This window comes from Ceratotherium simum, chromosome 23 (genome assembly GCF_057802395.1).
Source record: "Ceratotherium simum simum isolate JZ-2026a chromosome 23, ASM5780239v1, whole genome shotgun sequence".
NCBI lineage: Eukaryota > Metazoa > Chordata > Mammalia > Perissodactyla > Rhinocerotidae > Ceratotherium > Ceratotherium simum.
The window spans coordinates 45,882,501-45,907,010 of record NC_141922.1 but is presented as its reverse complement, the minus strand read 5'-3'; the positions used below and the strand labels follow the sequence as shown (position 1 = coordinate 45,907,010).

General features: G+C 38.8%; 1 protein-coding gene across 15 annotated transcripts in view; it reads right to left on the bottom strand.

Annotated features, from left to right (window-relative positions):
- Window positions 1–24,510, bottom strand: part of RUNX1T1 (RUNX1 partner transcriptional co-repressor 1) — a 139,434-nt gene that overhangs the window by 25,269 nt on the left and 89,655 nt on the right. For all 15 annotated transcript variants that reach the window (XM_087447672.1, XM_087447677.1, XM_014788046.2 and 12 more), the window contains 4 exons: window positions 24,129–24,310; window positions 10,455–10,705; window positions 5,560–5,645; window positions 4,793–4,994 (listed from right to left, as the gene is read on the bottom strand). In XM_087447672.1, the coding sequence (XP_087303798.1) occupies window positions 4,793–4,994; window positions 5,560–5,645; window positions 10,455–10,705; window positions 24,129–24,310 (721 nt within the window). The remainder of the gene's footprint in view (window positions 1–4,792; window positions 4,995–5,559; window positions 5,646–10,454; window positions 10,706–24,128; window positions 24,311–24,510) is intronic.

The window sequence follows — 24,510 nt, the reverse complement described above, 5'->3', positions numbered from 1 at the left end:
TTACTTTGGTTAGGAGTAAACTATTTTCCTATAGCCATGTATTATGAATTAAGTTCCCAAAGGTACAACTGATTTACTATATTTAACAGAATTCCTCTTTTCTAGTTTCTCTGCCTATTAAATAAAGTAGCCACCTAAAAACTGCTGCCTGGTATACTTTCTAGATAAAAAATTACGTAAGAATCTACTACTATTTCATAATCTTGGATGTCAAGCAAAAACACTAGTTTCATGTACCTCTATTCTTTAAAGTTCCTTTTGAGACTGTCTGTTAAAAATAATAATAATAGCTATTACTTACATCACATCTACTATGTTTCAGGCACTGTCCAATATGCTTTATACCTATTAATTCATTTAATACAGAAACATCTATGAAATATGTATTGTCACTATCCCCATTTTACAGATGAGGAAATTGAGGCACAGACAGTTCCTTGCCAAAGGTCACAAAACTAGTAAAGAGAGGAAGCAGGGATTCAAATCCAAACATTCTGCTCAGAATCTGTGCTTTTAACCTTCATCTTAGATTTCCTGGGCATTTATTTAGACAGTATTGAGAAATTCTATAATTTAATCATATGACAGTCATAAAACTTGACAGCCTGAGGAATTTTAAAATACTAATTCCTCTACCAATCTACTTGGGGCAGAGGATGGTACTAATCTAAATAAACTTCTGAATTTCTAAGCTTTTTATGAACAACCAACGTGAGTTTTCATTCCATTTAAAACAAACAAAAAAAAAACCTCTTTCTGACATTTCTCTTTTTGGCAAGAGCTAAAAACCTTTACCAAAACATACATCAAGGTACTTTCTAAATTTGATACCCTCTCATCACAATATTCAAACATTAGAAAAACACAGGGAAAAATGCATTCATATTTCAGAGTTTTATGCTTCAGTCTCCAACATTAGTCTTAAATCTATCATTAGATAATTCTTTTAACTCTCTCTAATGATGTAGAAGACTTCTAGAGAAATATAGGGGCGGCACACAAATACAAGATTAGCTGTAGAAAGATTCTAGAATAGTCCAAAGTCAGTAAAAAGACAGTAATTTAAAGGAAATAAAATGTCAGGAGCCACGAGAGTGATGTCAACAGTGTCCCAAGAGAAAAAGGAGATGAAGACAGAGTAGGAGAAAAGACGACCACAGGGACCCATACAAACACTCAAGAGAGCACGTGAAACACTAACCAGCAGTCACCTAAGTATATAAAAGGAATGCTACTTCAGTGATCAGATCTGTCAATCCTGATTGCATTAAAGTCCTCTTCAGTGAAGTACACAACGTAACAAAACTGAAATGTACCAATAACCAGTATTATTTTGAAAATAGACAACTGCTTAAAAATTAGCTTTCTAATTTTATTAAAACGTGGATGTTTGGAGTTTTCCCTGAAAAACAAGTGAGTAATAATACTAAAAATAATAAAAATCTATTATTTCAAGGAAAAATGTATTATTTCGAAAGTCTTTCAAGGTATCAACCTGTTTTTGACTTAAAGAGTAGAAATAACATCCTGGGTTCAGTGTGTACTCAATTTTAAAATTGTTTAAGAGGCTATTCAAATTAGTCTTTATTTACTATCTGGGGAAAACTCCCAAAATTCAATCAGTAATAGATTAATCGTGTTATCTCACTAATGCCCCACGCTGACTCAATACTAGGGATGTATTTCAAAAGGGAGACTGGAAATGAGGTGAACAAGTGCAGCACAGCAGTCCTGAAGTTACATTCTCCTCTGTGCAGTCCCCCAACACAATTTCAAGATGCTACGAAAGTGTGTATGATGAAACGTTGCCGGTGTTTCCAAGTGAGGGATGTAACTAGGGCAATATTTTGAACTAAACATATGTGCTGAAGTTCAGAAGGTCTCATTTGAGACCACACAGCAGCTTAAGAATTGAGAGAATCAGGCTAAAAGAAACACATACAATATAACTGTAGGATGTGGAGATCTACCTGTACATAAAGATATAGACATATCCACAGCTGTACCTGCACACACACCCCACTATGCACTTTCCAGAGGCAGAAAATAGATTTGTGAGCCAATAATCTCCAATCTTTTCATTGCACATCAACACATTCCACTCGAAAACCTAGAAGAGAACCTTAGACAGCACTTAATGTAAATGATTGTGGTCCATGGTTACAAACCACCTGTCGTCTTATTTAGAGCCACAGCCCAGCCCCACAGAATGGAACTCAGAAGGCTTCAAAAATCTACTAGCAAAAGACGCACAGTGAAATAACTGCTAGATCCTACAGCCTGCACATTGTGTGGGGCTCTTGACAGGTTCTCTCTAAAGTTGTGAGTGTTTCTTACAAGGCAATCTAGGGTTCTGTGTCTCTAAGGAACATTACCGTTTTAACTGAGCCCAAACAAAGAAATGAAATACCTGTAGCCTCGGAATAATACAATCTACAAAAGCTTAAAGCCAAAGCAACCTCTCAATTTTACCAAAAATATGAACTCATCAAGCATCATTAAAAGGAATATAATCTGTGTACTCTTAAGAAGGAGTCTTTTAAACCAAGTTTGTTCTTTTGGTTGCATAACAGGGAAGCTAAACCTATCTTCCTGAGGCACAATATACGTTTGCATCCCCAGAATCTGCATCCGACAGTGGTGACTACATAACAAGAGTCCTCCGTTCTGTGTGTTGAAAATAATTCACTTAGGTTTAAACTCTTACCAATTTCTGAAATGTTTCTTTTACAATGGACAGCAGATAACACTAAAGCTGCCAGTCTTGGGGACTGAATTGAAGTGGCCATTGGTGCCACGCCACTATCTGTCTCAAGGCCTATCTCCTCCGCTAGATCAAAAGTTCTTCAAGGGAAGGAATGAAGAACCGTTTTCCTGTATTACAGTGCCTAACACCAAGCCTGGGACACGGTAAACACTCAATAAGTAAGTACTGACTCAATGGATTTGTTCAATAGAGCAGGCTAAACCAGATATTTCTTTTTTTTTTTTTTTTTTTGGTGAGGAAGATAACGCCCTGAGCTAACACTCCCTGCCAATCTTTCTCTTTTTTTGCTTGAGGAAGATTAGTCCTGAGCTAACATCTGTGCCAACCTTCCTCTATTTTGTATGTGGCTCGCCGCCACAGCATGGCTGATGAGTGGTGTAGGTCTGTACCCAGGATCCAAACCAGTGAACCTGGGCCGCTGAAGCAGAGCATGCCAAAGTTAACCACTAAGCCACGACGCTGGCCCCTAAACCAGATATTTTTATTCCCAAAGTTTTATTTACTTTAAGGCTCTCAATTTTTGCCTATACTGGATGGTTACAAATACCCACTTTATTTGTGCTGAGCATATCTGTCATGATTAACCAATTTTTGTTCACAATAAGGAAATAAATGTTTATTCTTCTATGCTCTAAATAGTTTTATTTGAACCAATATTGGCGCAAATCAAGCTTAAACCCATTTTCATTGCCTGCCTTAACATAATCTAACACTTACACGTTTGTCTTTAAAATATGCTTTAGAATAATGCCTGTTGGGTAAATTAAATGACTTGGAATCTTCCTTTATTCAATACTTATTATGGTAATAGGCACTCAGCATTTAGGGATTAGCAGGAATCCACAAACCTAAATGCAAAGGAAACTTTATTGGCTAGGAATTATTTTAATAAAAAAGACAATGTGATCAAGAGCCAGACAATATCTCAAGTTTTTACTTTTTGACAATCAGCCATGAGTGATAATGAGAGGACATCACGAGCGTAATCTGCACGTGTGCAATTGGTTTTGCTTTACAGCATGGACTGTACCCTAACCTGAATCACCTGACAGGTGTGGGGCTAAAGATAAGAAAATCAGAGGAGAGAACAGGGATCAAAACCAACCCATCTCCACAAAGTTTACTCAAATGGTATACACATGTAACAGCCAGCAGTGGAAATGATGACAGCTCATTATTAATTTAGGAAACAGTTCAGAGGCCACTCAAAAATTCGTTCAAGTTCAAGATTTCGTTTCATATATTTGTGATTATAATCTATTTATAACCCCAACAATTCCCAAATATCAATACTACATATGGCTACATATTAGCATTCAATTTCTAAAGCACAGCTATATTAATAGTCCTGTGTATAACTAGCATTAATGAAATCATGGTTGGGCAACCTAAGTTAAGGTCAAACCACAGGAAGAGAGCTACACCTTTATCACTAATTTTCAAGTGGCAGTGGGCCAACTCTATAGCCCCTAGGTCTCTCTTCTGGGAGGGGTTTTGAGATAAAGCATGTTTTTTTTAAAATATACGATACAGCTACAAACCAAGATTTTCTTAGAGACTGCGTCTTAATTAAAAATCAGACAACACACATCCCTGTGTGCAGTGCTCTCAAACACTGGTGTGCATAAGTAGAACACCCTTGAGAGCTTGCTAGAAGTACAGAAGCCCTGGATCCACTCCCTGAGATTTTGTTTTTGCAAGTTGGAGGCAGAGTCCAAAGGGCTGTATTATGAAGGAGCACACGTTTTAGTGATGCATATGAAATTCTGGCTCAGCTTTGAAGCTTTGCCATAAACTCAACACATCAACCTGGAAAAAGAGTTTAAGTTTTGTGACTGCCTCTTTCTATGCCAATCTGCCCACTTTCCTAACAGACAGACAAGACATATTTGAGTATATATAAAGTGTTTATTATTCTAAAATTTCCTACAAATCCTTTATTTTTGAAAAGACAGGTTAAAAATAAAATCAGCATTAATAGCATAAGAAACGTTTGTTCAATATGTCCATCTGAAGAAAAGGTACCTAATGCCACTGGGTCTGGGTTGACGGGACTCTGCTGCCTGGAGTGGCTGCTGCTACCGCTGCCGCCCTTTTTTAAGTCCTCGGCGTCGCTGTATCGCCGGATCCAGTAATTCAGCTCCTCCCGGTCTGCTTCCTGACACCGCCTTAGTACAGTGAGAGAGCGCCTTGTTTTCTCTACCATGTCCATTATGCAGTTTAAGAGCTATGGGAGAAACGGGGCAAAGGGAAGAACATGTCAATCACCACAACCTCAAGACTGGCGGGTAGTGCAACAAACCATTTTAGGACAATGAAGGAGGCTATTTTATTCCCAAAGATTTCAGGCTAACATTTTCAAAGGTTAGATTTGAAATTGAGACTCAAGAGATGAGTAAACTCAATGGGGATGAGAATAAAAAGTGGACGGCGTGAACAAAGCGTCATGACTGAGAGATGTCAGCTGAAGGCATACAGCCAGTAAACCCACCTTTCCAAATACTAAGCCCATCACTGCATAAACTAAACGACCCTTTCGCAAGAAAACAGTAGCCTGTGGCTGGCTTTCAGGAGTTCTTTCCATGATCTAAACGTTTCTCTTACATAAGTGACTTTGATACCAATTTATGAATCAAATTCTATATTCTACTTCAAACATTCTCACTCATTTTTTTAAGGATAGCAGGAAACATAATACCTTCAAAGCATCCCCATGCTTTCATTTTATCACATAAACTCACTCCAGTTGTTTTTAAAACATTTTTTAACCCAAATGATAACCGACATCTTACATGGTCAAGATGTTTCCATTCCTCTGCCCATTCTCTGTCTGTTAGCCTGTGATCAATCATTTCTTCTTGACGTGTGCCATGCAACCCTACAAATGTAGAGAAGAGGGCTGAACCACCTTGAAGCATTCAGGACATAATCCACACACGCAGGCACTTCACAAAGAAGGGCAAGCTAAGCAACGTGAAAATATGTTCGATGCTGAACGGAGATGTGAGCCATCCTCAGATTCAGAATTATCTAATGGGCTCCTCACAGAATGATAAAATGTTAGAACTAGAAGCAATTTTAGAGGTCATCTGATCAGAACCCTTTATCTTTTTTTTTTTTGTGAGGAGGACTAGCCCTGAGCTAACTTCCAATGCCAATCCCACCCTTTTCTCTTGAGGAAGATTGGCCCTGGGCTAACATCCGTGCCCATCTTCCTCTACTTTATACGGGACGCCGCCACAGCATGGCTTGCCAAGTGGTGCGTTGGTGTGTGCCTGGGATCTGAACTTGCGAACCCCGGGGCCACCACAGCGGAGCACACACACCCAACTGCTGCGCCACCTGGCTGGTCCCCAGAACCCTTTCTCTTACACACGAAGAAACAGGGAGTAAAGTGACACCAAGCCCTGAGCTAGTTATCCACATAACGTTCCCTAAGCGAAAATAGAAATATATCCTAACTCTTAATAAATACCAGAAACCACAAGTAGACATTAAGTGGTTTCAAAGTGTGGCTTTCCTGCATTCAAAATAAAGACACCATAAATCGTTTTACATGGGCAGGGATATGCTTTTCTAAAACAAGCATGGTAAAATTTTTCCACATTTCAGCATAGTATAAATGGACCCAATCTTATTACATGTACTCCCATGATACAATTAGGCCATGAAGACAGGCTTGCATAATATGAAAGCTACATATACTCACTCAATTTACCAAAAAATAAAAAACACAAATAAATTGAACATGCTTTAAGAAAAATAATCAATATATCAGATATAGTTTTGGACAAATATCGTAAACCCTAGCTAAGAAGCTGAAAATCCTAATTTGTAATCCATGGCATTAGCATTAATGCTTTTTTAGCAACATAGTTAATAAACCACCATGAAAAACTAACATGTAAATGTTTACCAAGTGAGCAACAATAGCAATGAACATGAGCAGTTAGCTAGGATGCTCATCAAAATAGAAAATAAAGGTGTCCTGCTAGAAGGATAGGATGGAAGGCTCTGATCAGAGGTACCTGGGACCGTGTTCCTTCTCCTACAAATTCCATCACGCATAAAACACCTTATGTTCTACTGTAAAGGAAAGGCATTACGCTGTGGCAATATTCTGCATTTTAAACAATTAAAACTATTTTTTTTGACTGCCACTTCTCGCACTGTTATTCTGAATAGCAAATTAAGTCTGTCTTGGTTTGGGCTTCTAGACACCTAGGTTCCTTCTCTGAGGGTGTTATATAGGAGTTAAATGACCAGTAAGAGTTATGAAACACTGCATTCCACTTCTGTGAAATCTGAGTGGTTAGAAATCCCCTCTTTTAGCTGATTTAGAGAAATAAAGATGAGTCACATGACTCTTTTCGGCCAACCATGAAACAGGATTTAATTTATAGCTGATGGAAGTGAACAAATATACAACAGCTCTTTCTCAAACTAAATAAAAAACTAAACATAAAACACTTTGCATCATTCCTGTCCAATTAGAACATATTCTGAGATACATTTTAAAGATTTTATTTATTTATTTTTTTTTCCCCCAAAGCCCCAGTAGATAGTTGTGTGTCATAGCTGCACATCCTTCTAGTTGCTGTATGTGGGACGCGGCCTCAGCATGGCCGGAGAAGCAGCGCGTCGGTGCGAGCCCGGGATCCGAACCCGGGTCGCCAGCAGTGGAGCGCGCTCACTTAACCACCAAGCCACGGGGCCGGCCCATTTTTTTTTTAAAGATTTTATTTATTTATTTTCTGAGATACATTTTAAAAGTTAAAATTGTCAATGCCATCTATTGGTAAAAAAGTAAAATTGCAAATATGTCTTAATTTGCATAATAGAAAAGACATTGGAGAAAAGTAATATTTAGCTATTGCTGTTTGTTGTGACTATTTCAAGTTGAAATGTTTGCAAATATGTAATTTTTGTTGACTTATTTGCTGCCTGTGCTTTAGGGAAAAAGCACTACCGTTGAAACGAGTCATCACAGAAAACAACCAGAGAAGGATGAAGATATAAACATGGCACTGCCTTTCACGATGGAGGCGTCTTACTATTCGCCTTTAAGGACCAAGATCTCCAGAGGTGTCAAAAGTTTCCAAAATTCAGCAGACTAAATCAATAATGATATGAGCTCTAACACCTGGAATAATAATAATAAGCAACAGGAAGGATGTCTGTGTCTAATGGGATTCCAGCATTAATGGAATAGTGCTAAGCATCATCTCACTTAAAAAAAAAAAAACTAAGTACATTAGAAACATGTTTGAGCCCAAGTAATTGGTGAAAAAATATAGGGCTCATTTGCTGCTTTTGAACTCTGAAGGTCATTTGTTGGACAGAATCAAATCTTTGAAAAGAAAAAATAAAACAATTCAAAATTTTACGTTTATTATTTTCTCTATTTCAGACACTTAAAGATTCATCACCACACAATTTTTATTTATCTTCATAATACCAGAGGGATGTACTAGGGGAAAATAGCTGACTCATTAAAATACATTTTAATTTGTGGGAAATTTAACACTAATGTTGAGTCTTAACTGATTCCTAACTAGTTAACACTAAGTTTACTTATAAACTAATGCTGCTTGTAAAGTTACTTTATTAAAGGATTCTAGTGAGTGTATGTCTCTACATATAACAGGCATTTACAAATCCTACCAGACTCAGTATACCTTTATAACAATTTTTATAGTCTCAAAATGGCAGCCTGATGTAACACCATAATTTGTTACTCATACATCAAGATTTTATTTTACATTAACACACACTAAACTCTGCCAGACTTTAGGGATGATTAAGTAGTTGCATATATTTATAGAGATTAGCAGTATTAGTTTTATAAGCTAATATAATTAAAAGGCAAGGAACATGATCTGAAGAAAAATCATATAAAACCAGTAGGCATAGATATAATTCATAAAGGGATATTTTCCATTACTAGATGAAAACATAATCACTGCACATAAGCATAATTACTTCCTTGGTGATCACTTTATAGTGCATGGGAACTAATATTTCATAAAATAGCATTTGCTGCCTAAGAAATAGGCCATTTCCTAGCACCTATAAAGTGGGATATCTTGAATTGGTCTTACAATAACCCAGTGACTCCACTTTTATTTGAAAATGAGCAATCATGGTTTGGGAGCATTACGTCATAAATAAACGGCAAGGGTTTTGCTTAGAAGGGGGTTGTTATTGTGTTTGATTTTGGGGTCAAATTATCAATCCAGACTGAGAAATAACATAACCACTTTAGAGAGCTCTTTAGAAATGGTACCTGAGAGAACATTAGACAGACTGGCTATTAAGAAAGCACAAATTATATGCTTAGCCATTTGTCTGATAAACCAAATAAATGTAGAAATGACTGTTGTGGAGAAGCAGAACTACTATTTTACTGTCTCACAACCAGGGCATCAATCACCCCTCCCCTCACCCCGACTCTCCCTTTCTGCTTTCTAAACATTTGGAGAGTTGTGGGAAGAAAGGCAAAAAGACCCTACATGTGGCAGCCCCTATCTTGTAGTAACCTAGTTAGAAATCTAACGTAAAGTTCTGTTCACCACACTATCTCTGCCTGTGGCTAAAAAAACACTGTCCCTACTATTCGAGCAGTGGGTAACTGGCTGGGTGCCTTTTCCCGAATTCTGCATCCTCAGCTCTGTGTTCTGGTTTTTTCACTCAGACTTCATCCCTTGCTGTTTCCAACATCCTGCCCACCAAATCGTCCACGTCAGGAAAGTCTGTCAGCAACTAGGTATGACGTAAAGGAAGTCCTGCTGGTGGGTGTGGACACAGGAGATGGAAAAAGAAGAGAGGGTAGACTGTTGCTATCAGTTTATAAATAGCTTGACTCACCAAAAATTAAGAACTGAAGGAGCCCCAGGAACAGTGCTCTGATGCCATCACCTCAACCACTGATCGTGTATCAACTTACCTGGTTCATCTTCCTCCCCATTTTTCATGGTGGACACTTGTTCTTTAAAAAGCATTGTCTTCTAAATGCGTCACTTCCAACAGTTTTATGCAAAGAAGGAACCAACACAGGCAAATGGAACACACATTTACCCAAACTCATTCCTTCTTTGGTATTCTGACCTTTGACACTAAATTGTCAATACTAAATTGCATCACTGGCACTTTCAGGTTTAAAAAAAAAAAGTACCAAATCATTCCCCAAAGAACATCTGCTGCGTTAAGCCACAGACATATACCATATCATATTTTTCAAATCCAGAATATCACGGAGACTGGAAAAATCAAAATGGACCTTAAAACTATATGAAATAAAGGGTACAATGAAAGAAAAGAAACATTTTTAAAAATATATGTGGCGGGTTGATTGCATATGAAATCTCTCATGTTAAAAAAATATTAAACTAAAAATTCACTTTGCATTTGTTAATACATTTGAGGGTTTTGTATTTATTTAGATGCTCCCCTCCAAAAACAAATAAATAACCTGCTGTCGTAAAGAATGTAATTGAGAGAGAAAGCACAGCTGTTAAAGAACATATTAATACTAACCAAGTTTTCTGATAAAGGAGACAATATAAGGAAAGAGAAGAGAATTTTTACCCCTATCACAGATTTCAAGCCTCAAGTTCAGCAGAGAAGTAATGATGCAAGTCTTCAAGCATTCAATCCCATAAGAAGTGAAGAGATCCTTCAGTCTTACCCATAGGTCTGTTTCTGTCCCTGAGGTCCCTGTGGCTGGGGTGTCGATAGGAGTCCCTGTAGTGGTGGGCAATGGCCATATCATCCAAACGGTAATGCTGAGGTGGAGGTGGGGTGGGGTGAGGCAGGCCGTTGGGCTGGTAGGATAAGCCGTTATTTGGACTGTACCGCTGGCCTGGGCTAATAGTGCATGGTCGCTTGCTTGGATGTTCTGAGTGCAAAGGCTCTCTGTCAAAGCCATTTTCTTTGGTTCTGAGTGGGGAAGAAAAAAGTTTGTTTCATAATATACTCAGAAACCAACATAGTTCAGACACTCACATTTGAACTTGTAATATAAACAGAATATTCCTTTATTGGCCAGAAACTTTCTAAACTTAGCTTTCCAGCAGTCCTTTGGGAATTCACTGAAACCCATACCGAGGCCTAAATGATCACAAGACTGCACACAGGAGAAAATGTTTCACTTCTCACCAAATTAGCAAACATCGTTTCAGTTGAAGCTCATGTGGTTAAGTCACAGATAAGAGGGAAAAAACCCAAGCTCCCCCTGTAGATAACATTTTATTCAAAAGAGAGTACTTGCCTTCTAACAAATTACCCTAAGACTGGTTGTATTTGATGAAGATCCATCAACGTACAATGGCATCATTCTCTTGATGAATTCTTTTTTTTTTTTTTGTGAGGAAGATCAGCCCTGAGCTAACATCCATGCCAACCTCCTCTTTTTGCTGAGGAAGACCGGCTCTGAGCTAACATCTATTGTCAATCCTCCTCCTTTTTTTCCCCCAAAGCCCCAGTAGATAGTTGTGTGTCATAGCTGCACATCCTTCTAGTTGCTGCATGTGGGACGCGGCCTCAGCATGGCCGGAGAAGCGGTGCGTCGGTGCGTGCCTGGGATCCGAACCCGGGCCGCCAGCAGCGGAGCGCGCGCACTTAACCACCAAGCCACGGGGCCGGCCCTCCCTTGATGAATTCTTAAGTACAGTTATTCCATTTATCCAACCCGGCAACTGATTTCCATGTCAGAGAACACGTAAGAGCTGTGTTGCCCAATACAGTAGCCACATGTGGCTGTTTAAATTAAATGTAATTAAAATTAAATAAAGTTTAAAATTCAGATCTTTAGCAGCAGTAGCCACGTTTGAGGTGCTCAATTGCCCCCTGTGGCAAGTGGCTATGGTATTGGACTGTGCAGATAGAAAACATTTCCATCATCTCAGAAAGTTCTATTGGACAGCACTGATCAAACTGATCTGATGCAATAAAACAGTGCAATGTCTGGGACTCTGACATGACCTTGGGTCACCAAGATAATGAGTCAGCAGTCATACAGAACTACCTGAGACTAGAAGGAGGATCTACGTGAACGCCCCCTATTTTAAAGTTGAGGAAACACATGCCCAGAGGACTTGTGTGACCTGCCTGGGGTCATCAGGTCTTAGGGCAGGATGGACACACCTTGACTGCACTTCATCATGTGATACACAGAACTCTGAACTTGGCTTTCAGAAGGAATACGGGATGAGACCTGATAACTAATCACTGCTCCCAGATTCTCACCCTGAAGTAGGGCTAAAGAAATATTTTCTGGCTGAATGTATCTCTCTGTTCTTAGAGACTAACTCAATATACTCAGTAAGATAGGAACTAACCACATCCAACTTTGACTGGAATCACAGCTCCTAAACTAATTTTTTACTTAGTAGCTGGCTCTCCTCACAAGACCAGCACTGCATCCTTAGACCAGTGCTATCATCCATTTTCCCTGGGAAATTTCCCTGTAAGAATTCTACCAAGTACAGTAGCTGCAGATTTCTGCACACCTTTTTTATTTTAGGTTGGTGACAATAGCATAGATGCCTTAAGACACTTCTACTTTCCTAGTGTCTAGGATGGTATGTGTCTGAAATACCGGAGGGATCTGAGTGGAAAATGACTTAACAACCGAGATCATTAAGGGCAACAGGATTCTATAATGAACCATCCTGTATGTCCCTTTAAGGTAGAGTCCCAGTGACAAGCCCCAGCGACAATCTGACAATCCACGATAAAGGACTTAGAGACAGAAGATACGGACACACAAAGAACTGAGGGCAACTCAGCAGAGTTCAGTATGAAATAAATACACGCCCAGTACATGCTGAAGAAGGATGCACTGTTCTGGAGACAGGAGACTGACCAACATTGGAAATGACAGCAGGGCATGGTCCCCGTGGGAGTGGTGGCCAGAAGTCTCAGTGCTGCTCCCATCAAAGTATGTATCTCCACTAAAATATACTGACTCCATACATATTGATCAATAGATTAAAATGTCCAGTATAATTCAGACATTACCTAAATGCATTGCTTTAAAATAATTTTTAAAAGTGAAAGAAAACACTCTAGATATCGATTTATCTTCTAAGAGGAAATCTATGTGATTCTAATCTGTATTTTCATATCCTATGTATTTCTGAATAATACACTTCAACATTCAATGCATATTACCAACATAAATCAGTTGTAAAATACTGAAGACTATTAGTAGCTATGAACATAATGCTAACCTAGCACCTATCTTACTGGCAGTGTGATATAGCGCAAAAAAGCACTTGACTGGGAATCAAGAGACCTGAGATCTAGTCCTGGCTCTTCCACGACTAGCTGTGTGACCTTAGGCAAGCCCCTTAACCTCTCTGGACCTCAGTTTGCTCATCTGTAAAATGAAAGGGTTGGACTAGATCAGTGGTTTTCAAACTTCACCACTTGAGGTGCTTAAGGGGTTCTGCAGGCAATGAATTTCCCCCTAAACAATCAAGATTTAAAGGACCAGAGGAACACACTTATTATTCTTATTCATTTTAAAAATTGGGGTACCATCTAAGGTTTCATTTTTAAAGGAAAAAGTCTGCTGTTAAAATCAAGTTTGAAAACCACTGGACTAGATTATTTCTGAGGTCTCTTCTAGTTAGAAAACTCTGCAATTCAATTACCCTATGTTTACACTTAAATGTCATGGTTATGCAGATCAAAATCTACAGGGCTAAGTCAAGCGTCTAAGTCAACCACTTGAGCTAACAGGGAATTTCTCTGTTCTTTGCTTTGAACAATTTAATTATTTATAGCTGATTTTTTGCACAAAAATAGAAAACATCCTCTCAATACCTTACAGCAGGGCCGGCCCCGTGGCTTGGTGGTTAAGTGAGCGCGCTCCGCTGCTGGCGACCCGGGTTCGGATCCCGGGCTCGCACCGACGCGCTGCTTCTCCGGCCATGCTGAGGCCGCGTCCCACATACAGCAACTAGAAGGATGTGCAGCTATGACACACAACTATCTACTGGGGCTTTGGGGTAAAAAATAAATAAATAAAATCTTAAAAAAAAAAAAAAAAATACCTTACAGCAGCCCCTGTTGCATTTCTAAATATGGAAATACCTTTGACCCAGTTGTGTCAAACAACCTCAACTTACTGGTTTTGTCTCTTCTTGTTCAAAGATAACGACACGCAACATTAGAAGAATTCTTACAATTTTCAAAGTGGTGAGATACGTTCTTTATCTTTACCCTCAGATCAGTGGTCTGATCCGTGTTATTACTCCAATGACCTATGGTTATGAAAAAAAAGCCTCCCTTGGGCTTGCCCAAGTTCACACAGCTAGTCGTGGCAGAGCCAGGACTAGATCTCAGGTCTCTTGATTCTCCACCCCAAAACAAGGACAGTCACACCCTAAGAAGCAGGGCCAGGTCCTGAGTCTCTCCTATCATTTCTGTCCGGTCTCTACTGTCCCAGCCGGGGTCTCATCATTTTGCTAGCTCTTGAAACAATAAAGCTCATCACCTCACAGAGGTAGTTATATTTTAACAGCAAAGCATTAAAACGTTCATGGCCCACAGCAATAAAGTTATGAAAGGTGTCCCTGGTGCTTCCTTGAATCACACATGTCTATTTATAAGACCAACCCTATTCAAAGGATGTATGTCCAGAAAGGTAACTAAAACAACTTAAGTGCTATCTGTCTGTGCTTCTTAGAAATGCCTACAACTGTCTACATCTCATTTGCTTGGGTAAACTCCAAATCTGCATGTTTGTTCATTGCCCTTTCAAAGTATATTAGGCAAAACTAACAAATACTTTTCCTTGGCCCATACCAGAATACTCCTGAAATAACTCAAATTCTCATGGGAAGTCCATCATGTCTCATGGATTTCCGAAAGGCATGTTTTCTTTGTTTTTTTTAAATCAACCCGAGGATATTCTATCTCCCTACCAGAAGAAATTTTCCTTAACATGATCTAACCACATCAATATTTAGATGCCAATCACTTCTCTCTCAGGGTCTGATGGTCCTAAGAATAGAGGAACACTCAAGACTCAGCTGTGCGACCTTGAGATAACCTGGCAAATGGTCTGGCTTCAGTCTCCTGTCCAGGAAAATGAAACTAATAGGAAACAATATATGTAAAAAAAAAACTTAGGCAACCTAATTTGCACTTTACCCCAGCTCAGGCTGTTTTTACTTAGTTCCTCAATAACAGAGGCTGTAAACTGAATTATTTGAGAAAGAAAAGAAACATTTTTAAAAAACTTTCCTCCATATAAAATACTTTAAATGTCATTATTAGCTAGTGTGCACTGATAATCCCTTAGTACCGCTTATATAAAATAGTATAACATACAAGGAAAGGGGGAAGAATGAAAAAAACTATCATAAGATCATGGCAATAAACAGAACAAGAGGACCATATCAATCTCCTCCATGACAGAAGCAGGCATAAGTTTTTTCCTAGATTAAAAATTTTTTTTAAGTGGGGAAAATATCACTATAAAGATTGTTCAAGGGAGAGGCAAATTGGTACAGCATAATAAACCTCAGAACGGCAAGGAAGAAACTTAAAAATTCTAATCTTAGTCCTGTTACGAATAAATACCTGCCTTAGGTGCTCCCTTCTCCAAGTTACCACAGGTATTTCAAACACAACATGTCCAAACTGACATCATCTTTCCCTGGTACTTTCTGTGTTGGTCAATTATGCCACCCTCTACCAGGCAGCCAAGCAGAAACCTGGAAGTCACTCTATGACTTGCGTCTCTAAATCAAGTCCTGCTGCTGCGCTCTTAAGCAACTCTGGCATAGATCCCTCTTCCCTACTCCCCAGGGCACCTTATTACCTCGGCTGATCGCACCACTGTCCCACTCTGCCAGCGTCTCAGCCAGAGCTGGGGCTGAAATGCCAGCAGAATCTCAAAATAATAATAAAAAAAAAGATTCTTTACTTTTGTATTTTAGAAGTCTATATCTAAATCTCAGGAGGTAACACCTCTAGTAAAGAAAAGCCCAAAGATATTAATAACTTAATATTAAACCCATCTTTCTTCCCTTTTCTAACACATGCAGTTTGTTAAGGTTTCCATATAAGGACTAGATATTGAATCAAAGGAGGTAAAAATCATTCTTGTTATCACATTTTTAAAACACAATTCAGTAAAAGGTTTCTTCAAGAATTGTTAGGAAATAGGTGAGTTTAGATAAGAGTTTTACATAACACCTTTTCTATTGGTGTTGAATAATGTATCTGAAACAAAATATATTACAAATTCCCCTGTGTCCTTAAAAAGAAAATCAAACCTAATTCTTCACGACAACCTGCGGTGGTTTCTGTGTTCTGCTATCACCCTGGAGGAAATGGGACATTTAGGTGGTGAAGAGCAGAGAGATGAATGACACAGAAGCATCACTACCAGACCATATGGAAAAAAGTGCCTTCAATCTCCCCATTACTAAACAACCACCTAGGAGATAACTTCCTGAGCAGCATGCTAATACCTTCAGGAGTAAATAAGTTACAAGTGGATGTTGGCCACTCCAGACACATAAACATGATACCTGGACCTTCAAGGATTACAATACGAGGTTCACAGAGTCTTCACTCCCCCAGTGAGAAGGTGGAATGCTTTCATCACGTGTCTCCTCAAGCTCGCCATCTGCTCAACTGTTAGACCGCCTGTGACGGGCTGTCCCCTTGCCTTTCCTAATTTCTGGCCACTGCAGAAGATTTCTAGTGCTCCTGCTGTCGGGAACTATGCTTTCTTATTCTAATCTTATTTCTTATTCTAATCCATTATCTATACCTTCCAATTGGAGCCCTCCAGTTTTTCCTGGTCAGTGAACCAATCATGCATTGTGTTCCTGGGTTGTTCACGGCTATGTTCATCGCTGTGGGTGTTTCTGAGAGGCATCTTTTAAAAGGACAGAAAGCAAGAAAGTAAGCAAGAAAGCAAAAAAGACTCTTGGGGGAGAAACCATTTGTTATACTACTGAAAATGACTGTATTAAGTTCAATTCCTTGTTCAAGCAGTGTTTTGTTGTTTTGTGTGTGTGTGGCCTTGTTTTAGATGCCTGGTGTGTGTAACACGCTATCCTGAGCTTTCGGTGGCATACAAAGAGGAGCAAGACACGATCCCCCAACACCTTCCACAAGATTACGGTTTAGTATTAGACTTAAATTCTTTTTGCAAGAGTACTAGCAAGAAATCTTTTACCATAAACACATTTAAGTAGAGATATAAGACTTCTATATTTCCACGCAGGACCTGAACTCGGCAGGTACCATAAAAAATGTACAAAAGTGGTATGCGAGGATCAGAGGCAGAGAAGATCACTCTAGAACGCACACTCAAAAAAAGAGGGGCAAAGGGGGTGGCTTCAAATTTGGGCTGTGCTATTTGTTGGCCAGATGAACTCAGGAGGTTTAACCTCTATGAGCCTCTGTGCTTTCACCCACAAAATGGGGATGATTATCTGAAAGCTACTAAGAGGACTATATGAAAAGATCTACCTAAAGAGCCTAACACAAATTTGGCCTTCAATAACTTCATCAAAGCACTTGGTTTTCAAGCTGGGTCATTCAGAGGCTAGCGGTATAGAATCATAGTTATAAGAACATGGGTGTTCAACTCAGAACCTAGGATTGAAACCCATCAGTGCCTCTTAGAGGCCATGTGGCCTCAGACACATTATCCAGCCTGTCTGAATCTATGCAAAACGACTGTCAGGAAATAAGTGCTACGTGTTAGTATGTAAATTATTTAGCACGGGGCCTGACACATCTTAAGTGCTCAGTAAATAGTAAACATTATAATATTTATGATTGGGAAACCTTCAAATAGTAGATCCTGAGTTAGCTTGTGAAGTATGAGTAGAATTATGACATACAAAAACTAAGGAATATTTATTTTTTGTTTTCCTTGCCTGAGTAGACATTGTATTCAAAAAGATACTGCTAAGATCAACATCAAAGAGCATACCGCCTATGTTTTCTTCTAGTTTTATGGTTTCAGGTCTTACATTCAAGTCTTTAATCCATTTTGAGTTATTTTTTGTGCATGGTGTAAGATAATGATCTACTTTCATTCTTTTGCATGTGGCTGTCCAGTTTTCCCAACACCATTTACTGAAGACACTTTCCCTTCTCCACTGTATGTTCAAGGCTCCTTTGTCAAAAATTAGCTGTCCATAAATGTGTGGGTTTATTTCTGGGCTGTCAGTTCTGTTCCATTGATCTGTGTGTCTGTCTTTGTGCCAGTACCATGCTGTTTCATTACTATAGCTTTTTTGTGTGTGTGTGTGTGAGGAGATCAGCACTGTGCTAACATTTACCAATCCTCCTCTTTTTTTTGCTGAGAAGACTGGCCCTGGGCCAACATCCGTGGCCATCTTCCTCCACTTTATATGGGACAGCGCCACAGCATGGCTTGCCAAGCAGTGCATCGGTGCCTGCCCAGGATCCGAACTGGCGAACCCCGGGCCGCAGCAGAGCACGCGAAATTAACTGCTTGCGCCACCAGGCCGGCCCCTCATTACTATAGCTTTGTAGTATATTTTGAAATCAAGGAGTGTGATACCTCCAGCTTTGTTCTTTTTTCTCAGGATTGCTTTGGCTATTTGGCGTCTTTTGTAGTTCCACATGAATTTCAGGATTCTTTGCTCTATTTCCATGAAAAATGTCATGGGGATTTTGATAGGGATTGCAATGAATCTGTAGACTGCTTTAGGTAATATGGACATTTTAATTATGTTAATTCTTCCAATCCAAACTAAAAAGCTTCTGCACAGCAAAGGAAATCATCAATAAAACAAAAAGACAACCTACTAATTGGGAGAAGATATTCACAAATCATATATCTAATAAGGTGTTAATATCCAAAATAAAGAAAGAACTCATACAACTCAACAACAAAAAAACAAACAACCTGATTAAAAAATGGGCAAAAGATCTGAACAGACATTTCTCCAAAGAAGATGGCCAACAAACATATGAAAAGATGTTCAACATCATTAACTATCAGGGAAATGCAAATCAAAACTACAATGAGTTATCACTTCACACCCATCAGAATGGCTGTAATTAAAAAGACGAGAAATAACAAGTGTTGGAGAGAACATCAAGAAAAGGGAACCCTCATACACTGCTGGTGGGAAGGTAAACTGGTGCAGACACTATGGAAAACAGTAAGGAGATTCCCTCAAAAAATTAACAATAGAACTACCATGTGATCTAGCTATTGCACTTCAGGGTATTTATCCAAAGAACACAAAAACACTAAAGCAAAAAGCTATTTGCACCAGAACACGGAAACACTAAAGCAAAAAGCTATTTGCACCCCTATGTTCATTGCAGCATTATTCACAACAGCCAAGACTTGGAAACAACCTAAGTGCCCATCAACAGATGAATGGATAAAGAAGATGCGATATATATGTCCCTTTACACACATACACACATACATACAATGGACTACTACTCAGCCATAAAAAAAGATGAAATCTTGCCATTTGCGACAACATGGATGGACTTTGAGGGTATTATGCTAAGTGAAATAAGTCAGATGAAGAAAGACCAATATTGTATTTCACTCATGTTGAAGACAAAAAATACAAAACAAAACAACAACAAACAAACACATACATACAGAGCAGATTTGTGATTACCAGAGTGGAAGTGGGTGAGAGGAGGGCAAAAGGGGTAAAGGGGTACATTTGTAAGGTGACGGATGGAAACCAAACTTTTGATGGTGAACACAATGCAGTCTATACAGAAGATGAAATATAATGACGTACACTGAAGTTTATACAATGTGATAAACCAATGTTACCTCAATTTCAAAAAAAGGGGTGGGGGTGAAAAAAGAGAACCAGAGGACAGAGCAGAAACCACCCATCAGAATACAGACTAAGGCAGGGCTGGACCCTAGGAGAGGAGCAAGAAATAAGGCTAACAATTTCAACGTAGAGGCTGGAGTGTAGAGAGATCAAGATGTCCTCTACAACCATGCTATCTTTCTCATCATGTAAATACAACTTCGTGCTATTTCACTAGAAGCCTTCACAATTGATGTGACTAATATAAAAAAAATCACTTCTACAGGGATGATTACTCACTTCTCGAAACTGAAGCACACATAAAAAACGTAAGACAAAACAAGAATGTATGAATACAATATAAATTCCCTACATTTTTTCATAGAAATCTAAATGCAGTAGATAATACAAATTTAATTCTTATTTGCATAGTCAATTAACTGTATAGTTCCTTGTAAAGTATACCTACCTTTTCTCTTGAGAAAGACAAAAATATTGAAACTTCATTCATTTTGCAGAAAAGGAAAAACGGACCTAGTAGGTTCAGCTGCTGTGTACTGTGTTGACAAATCTTATATAATCAACCAACATGGTTTCAAAATGACTGCCTTCTGACCCTCCAACCTTCAGTGTTTTCTAACTTACTCATTAATCCAGGAAACCTGGCTGGCTGTGGATCCTCTATCGTTATAAAGATTTATAAAACCCCAGAATATTATACTATATTGCATTTACCCACTTGAGCAATTATAGAGAAGAAATAAATGAGGAAAAAGTAAGGAAAAAAAATTCTTAGTTGAGCTTTCCTTATTTAAACTCTATACATTAAAACATTTTGTGCAGCTGAAAGATTTCAGGTATGTAAATATGCTGGTTTCTCCACTAAGAAGCTTTGCGACTTGAAGCAAGTTCTTCGGGCCTTAGTGTGCTCAAGCATAAAGAGAAAGGGTTGGCCTGCTGAATCCACAAGATCCTTGACAAATTATATACTTCTAAAGTCCAAGCAAGTCTTTTTAGAAAATAATGTTTAATAATAGGGGAGGAGGAAATACCTATTAATGCAACTACCTGGCCTTCGTAATAAAAGTTGAGATGTGTTAAACTGAGAGTAATTTAAAGCATAACTACATTAAAATGATGAGATACATATATACATATGAAGGGGATTAACACAATGTTAATCATTTGAAAGGGGAGGAGACTGTTACCCACACAAAACCACTGATCATTTGGTTTGATTTGTTAAGCAAGATTCTCTGAGTCAGAAAATTAGCATAACAAGTGAGAAGACAATATTAAAGACAAATTATAACAAAAAGCTGGAATATCAAAGTTGTGAACAAAGACAGACAGCAATGATAATTAACACAAGTATTTTTTTGGATAATAATTTTTATCCATTCTGCAGTCTCAAAAAAATGCAGTTTTGCCCAACTGCTCTTTTCCCTCCCATTCCTTTGGCCATCCTCATGAGCCATCGTGGTGAGCAGTTCTAAAGAATTCTCTTAACTTCTTGCCTCTATCTTTGAAAGTGGTCACTTCACGGAACCAGCTCCACAGCAGGGGTTCGTAGCCCCTTCTTGAGCTTCTCCCATCACAGCATGGCAAAACAAAGGTCTCCCACAAAGAATAAACTTTTACATAGTAACAAAGAGTAGTAATCAGAACTTTTTATTAACTTTCCCTAATATTTTAGAAAAAAAATAGAATGATTTTTAAGTGAAAATTGCCTTTTTCTAACTTGGGTTCTAGGATATTCTACAAAGACCTACAAATCCAGTACAGTTCTTCAGGGACTCACCCCAGAGCTATTTTCAAAAAGAAGCAGAATAAATTTCACTGTTCCCAACACACACACACAAAAAAAAACATTTCATAGAATTCCCCAGAATATTCATTTCTCTGTAAATAACAATAACGTTTAAAAAAAAAAAGGAAAAAAAAGACAACCAGTGACAATTGTATTTAAGGATGAGAAGAAAGTTAAATTTGCCAAAACCCATCCCTGAAACACATGATGGGTGTTTAGTAGATTAAATCAGCAATTGTCACGGAATTTAAGCCCTCCAAGTTGTAAACAAAATATAGAGCGCTCTTTTGTTCATGACATGTCATGAACAAATTACCAAAATGTGTTTTCTCCTCAGGTGTCAGTTTTTCCCTCTTTTAGTGACTGATGGTTCCCAGTGTTATTACAGAAACAGATTGATCTTTTTAATGAGCCAGTTTAATAGACTCCAAAATCTCACCGTGGTTGCTCATCCATGTCAGACCATATGCACCAACAAAACATTCAGTGAAACAAAAAAAAACTCTGCTGTCAGACGGCTCTATACTCCATAAAATTTCATATAGTAGATCTGGATGTACAGATAAATAACCAGAAGAGGAAAATGCATATGCAAACAAGATGCAGAAAATATATGCAAGGAAATACTGTGGAGGCCCATATTTTCTTGGCTCTGATCAAATTCCCACAAGATACAAATGTATTTACACAACGTATTCTCATTACCCTTCCTCCTAACTCTTAAGGAAATCCATTTGCCATCTTTCCATTATAACACACACTTCAGGTTCCACTTGAAAAAGAATGTTCCATCCAAAGAGCAACCGTGTGAATTCTGACTCCAGCAACTGTCTATGAATAACCACAGGCAGAACAAGACTGAAGGCTTTTTCGAGAGTCCTACCTCACAGAATGCAAAGATGCATACACACACAGCGACAGATCATCAAAACAGAAATGCTAATTTTCTGTGGAATTTATATGAAGTTTCCATATCAATGTTAGCACACTGCTCAGGGCTTACCTCAGCACTGTCCAGGGAGAGTCTAAAGGCACAGTACAGTCAAATATAAAGCACTGGGAAAGAACCAGTGGGGAAAGGCCGAGAATACAGAGAGATAAATGAAACAGGTTTTCACTCTGCCTGTTACGGCTCCTTAGCAGTTAGGGTTTCCAGAATAGATATGTCCATTTCCAATTTTGCCTAAAGGATTATCTTTACATTTATTACAGCTATCTAAACTTTTCCCTGTTACCTTCTCTTCTACTCAAATAAATGTTCTTCTTCCCAATTTTCCATCCAGTCTCCCCCTAATTCTTTTACTGCATTGGCCTGGAAATATGGAGCTGAAATCTCTCAATCCCTGCCTGCAGCACTGATTTCCTGCAGAGCAGACGGTTAGGATTAGACAGGAGCGCACACGGGAATCACCTGTTCTTGGGCTGCCTCTTGGTTTCCAGCATCATGTGGACACGCCACTCAGACACCTGCAGTAAGCAGTTCCCTTTAAAAGCTAAAGTCTTAAATGCTTAAATATGACCAAGGAAATACGACTTGCAAAAATAAGCAGGTAGCACTGTTGATAGGTCATGTAGGGAGGTGGGTCTACAGTATGTCAGAGTAAACTAATATTTAACCTTTTGCTTTAGGAATTTTAAACTATTAAGCAGTCCTATGTTAAGAGGAGAAAAATTCCAGAGATTGTAGCATAAAAACTGCTTAACAGAGGATTATGTAATAACTGTATGTAAACTGGCTGGCTTTTAATAACATTCTGATTTGCAAAGCAGCTAATACATTTAAGGGTAGCTAAGTCGGTCACAGAAAGATGTCTCTGAGCAGCTCCAAGGATCATAAGCTCCTATGAATCTGGAACATCATTGTGCCAGAGCGTTAACCTCTCAAAGGCTGTTATACTCATGCCTGATGAAATGCAGAAAGAGAGAACAGATAAGCAGAGAAAGGAATCAAAGCATATGGCAAATAAGTTTTTGCATGCAGTTGCATTTTAAGATTCTCCATATTTCACAAATACTATGCAAAACACTGCTAATAAGACTTTACATTCCTATATTAGAAAATAATTATATATGAGGATGAAGGTATTCAGGAAAATCATTTTAATAAGGTACATGGGAAATTTCATGTATATGTCTTATTCAACAACTACTTTGTAGGGTTTAATGGAGAAGGGACTTTATTTTACATTTCTTAGAATTCTGTTATGAGGGCAGAGTGCCTGACAGAATAAATATTGGCTGATAAATAAAACTTCTCAGCAAAAATGCCATCTATTAGTTCTATTACTTAACTCTCATCTTCACTCAGTTCATCTAGCTTCGCAGTTTTCTCTTAGTTCATATAAAACCCAAATTAAATAGCTACTGCACTGCCAGCTTTCAAAACCATCATGTTTTGAGAAAACTTGGAACAGCACATTTCCTAACATTGAAGGTAAAATATGTGGTTGGGTTGCATTACATAACAAATGAGAATTTTAATACCAACTGTGTGTCTAAGAACCATCAGTGGCACTTAGTACATCTGAACATCATTCATCTTCACCTTTTACTTTACTATTACAAGCAGCAAAGATTAACCTGCACAAAAGCCTGATACAGGCCAGAGATTCATCACTCTGGAACATCCCAGGCCAGAGCCAGATTCCCAAGATGGCCATTCTAGTTTATTGCTATTTTGCAAGAGGTGTCGGTCAATAGTTTAGACAGGCATGAGGAAAAGGTCCAGGGTCCTCCTCCCTCTCACCTGTCTGGAGTTCGCCTCTTCCCGTTTTCGTTCACATCGAGAAGCAGCTCTGAGGAGTCAACAGGTGAGGTGGTGCTGGCATCCAGAAGCAGCTGTTCATGCTGGGCGAGGTACTGGGCAGGGTTCTGTTTGGCCAGCCTTGCGCAGTGGAGGAGTTCACGCTGCAGCAGGGGCAAGTTGGCCTGCAGGAGCATGACAGGAACGAGAGGATGGACCGGAAGGCCCCTTGTAACCAGTCGACCTATTCTGCTTTTCAAACACTGGTGGAGCACAACTCTCGGCTAAAGAAAAATGTCATTGAAATGCATGCACTAAGTTTGACTCCCAGGCACAGCTCTCAGGACCGAGCTACAGTGATAGCCTCCCCTGGGGCCCAGACTGT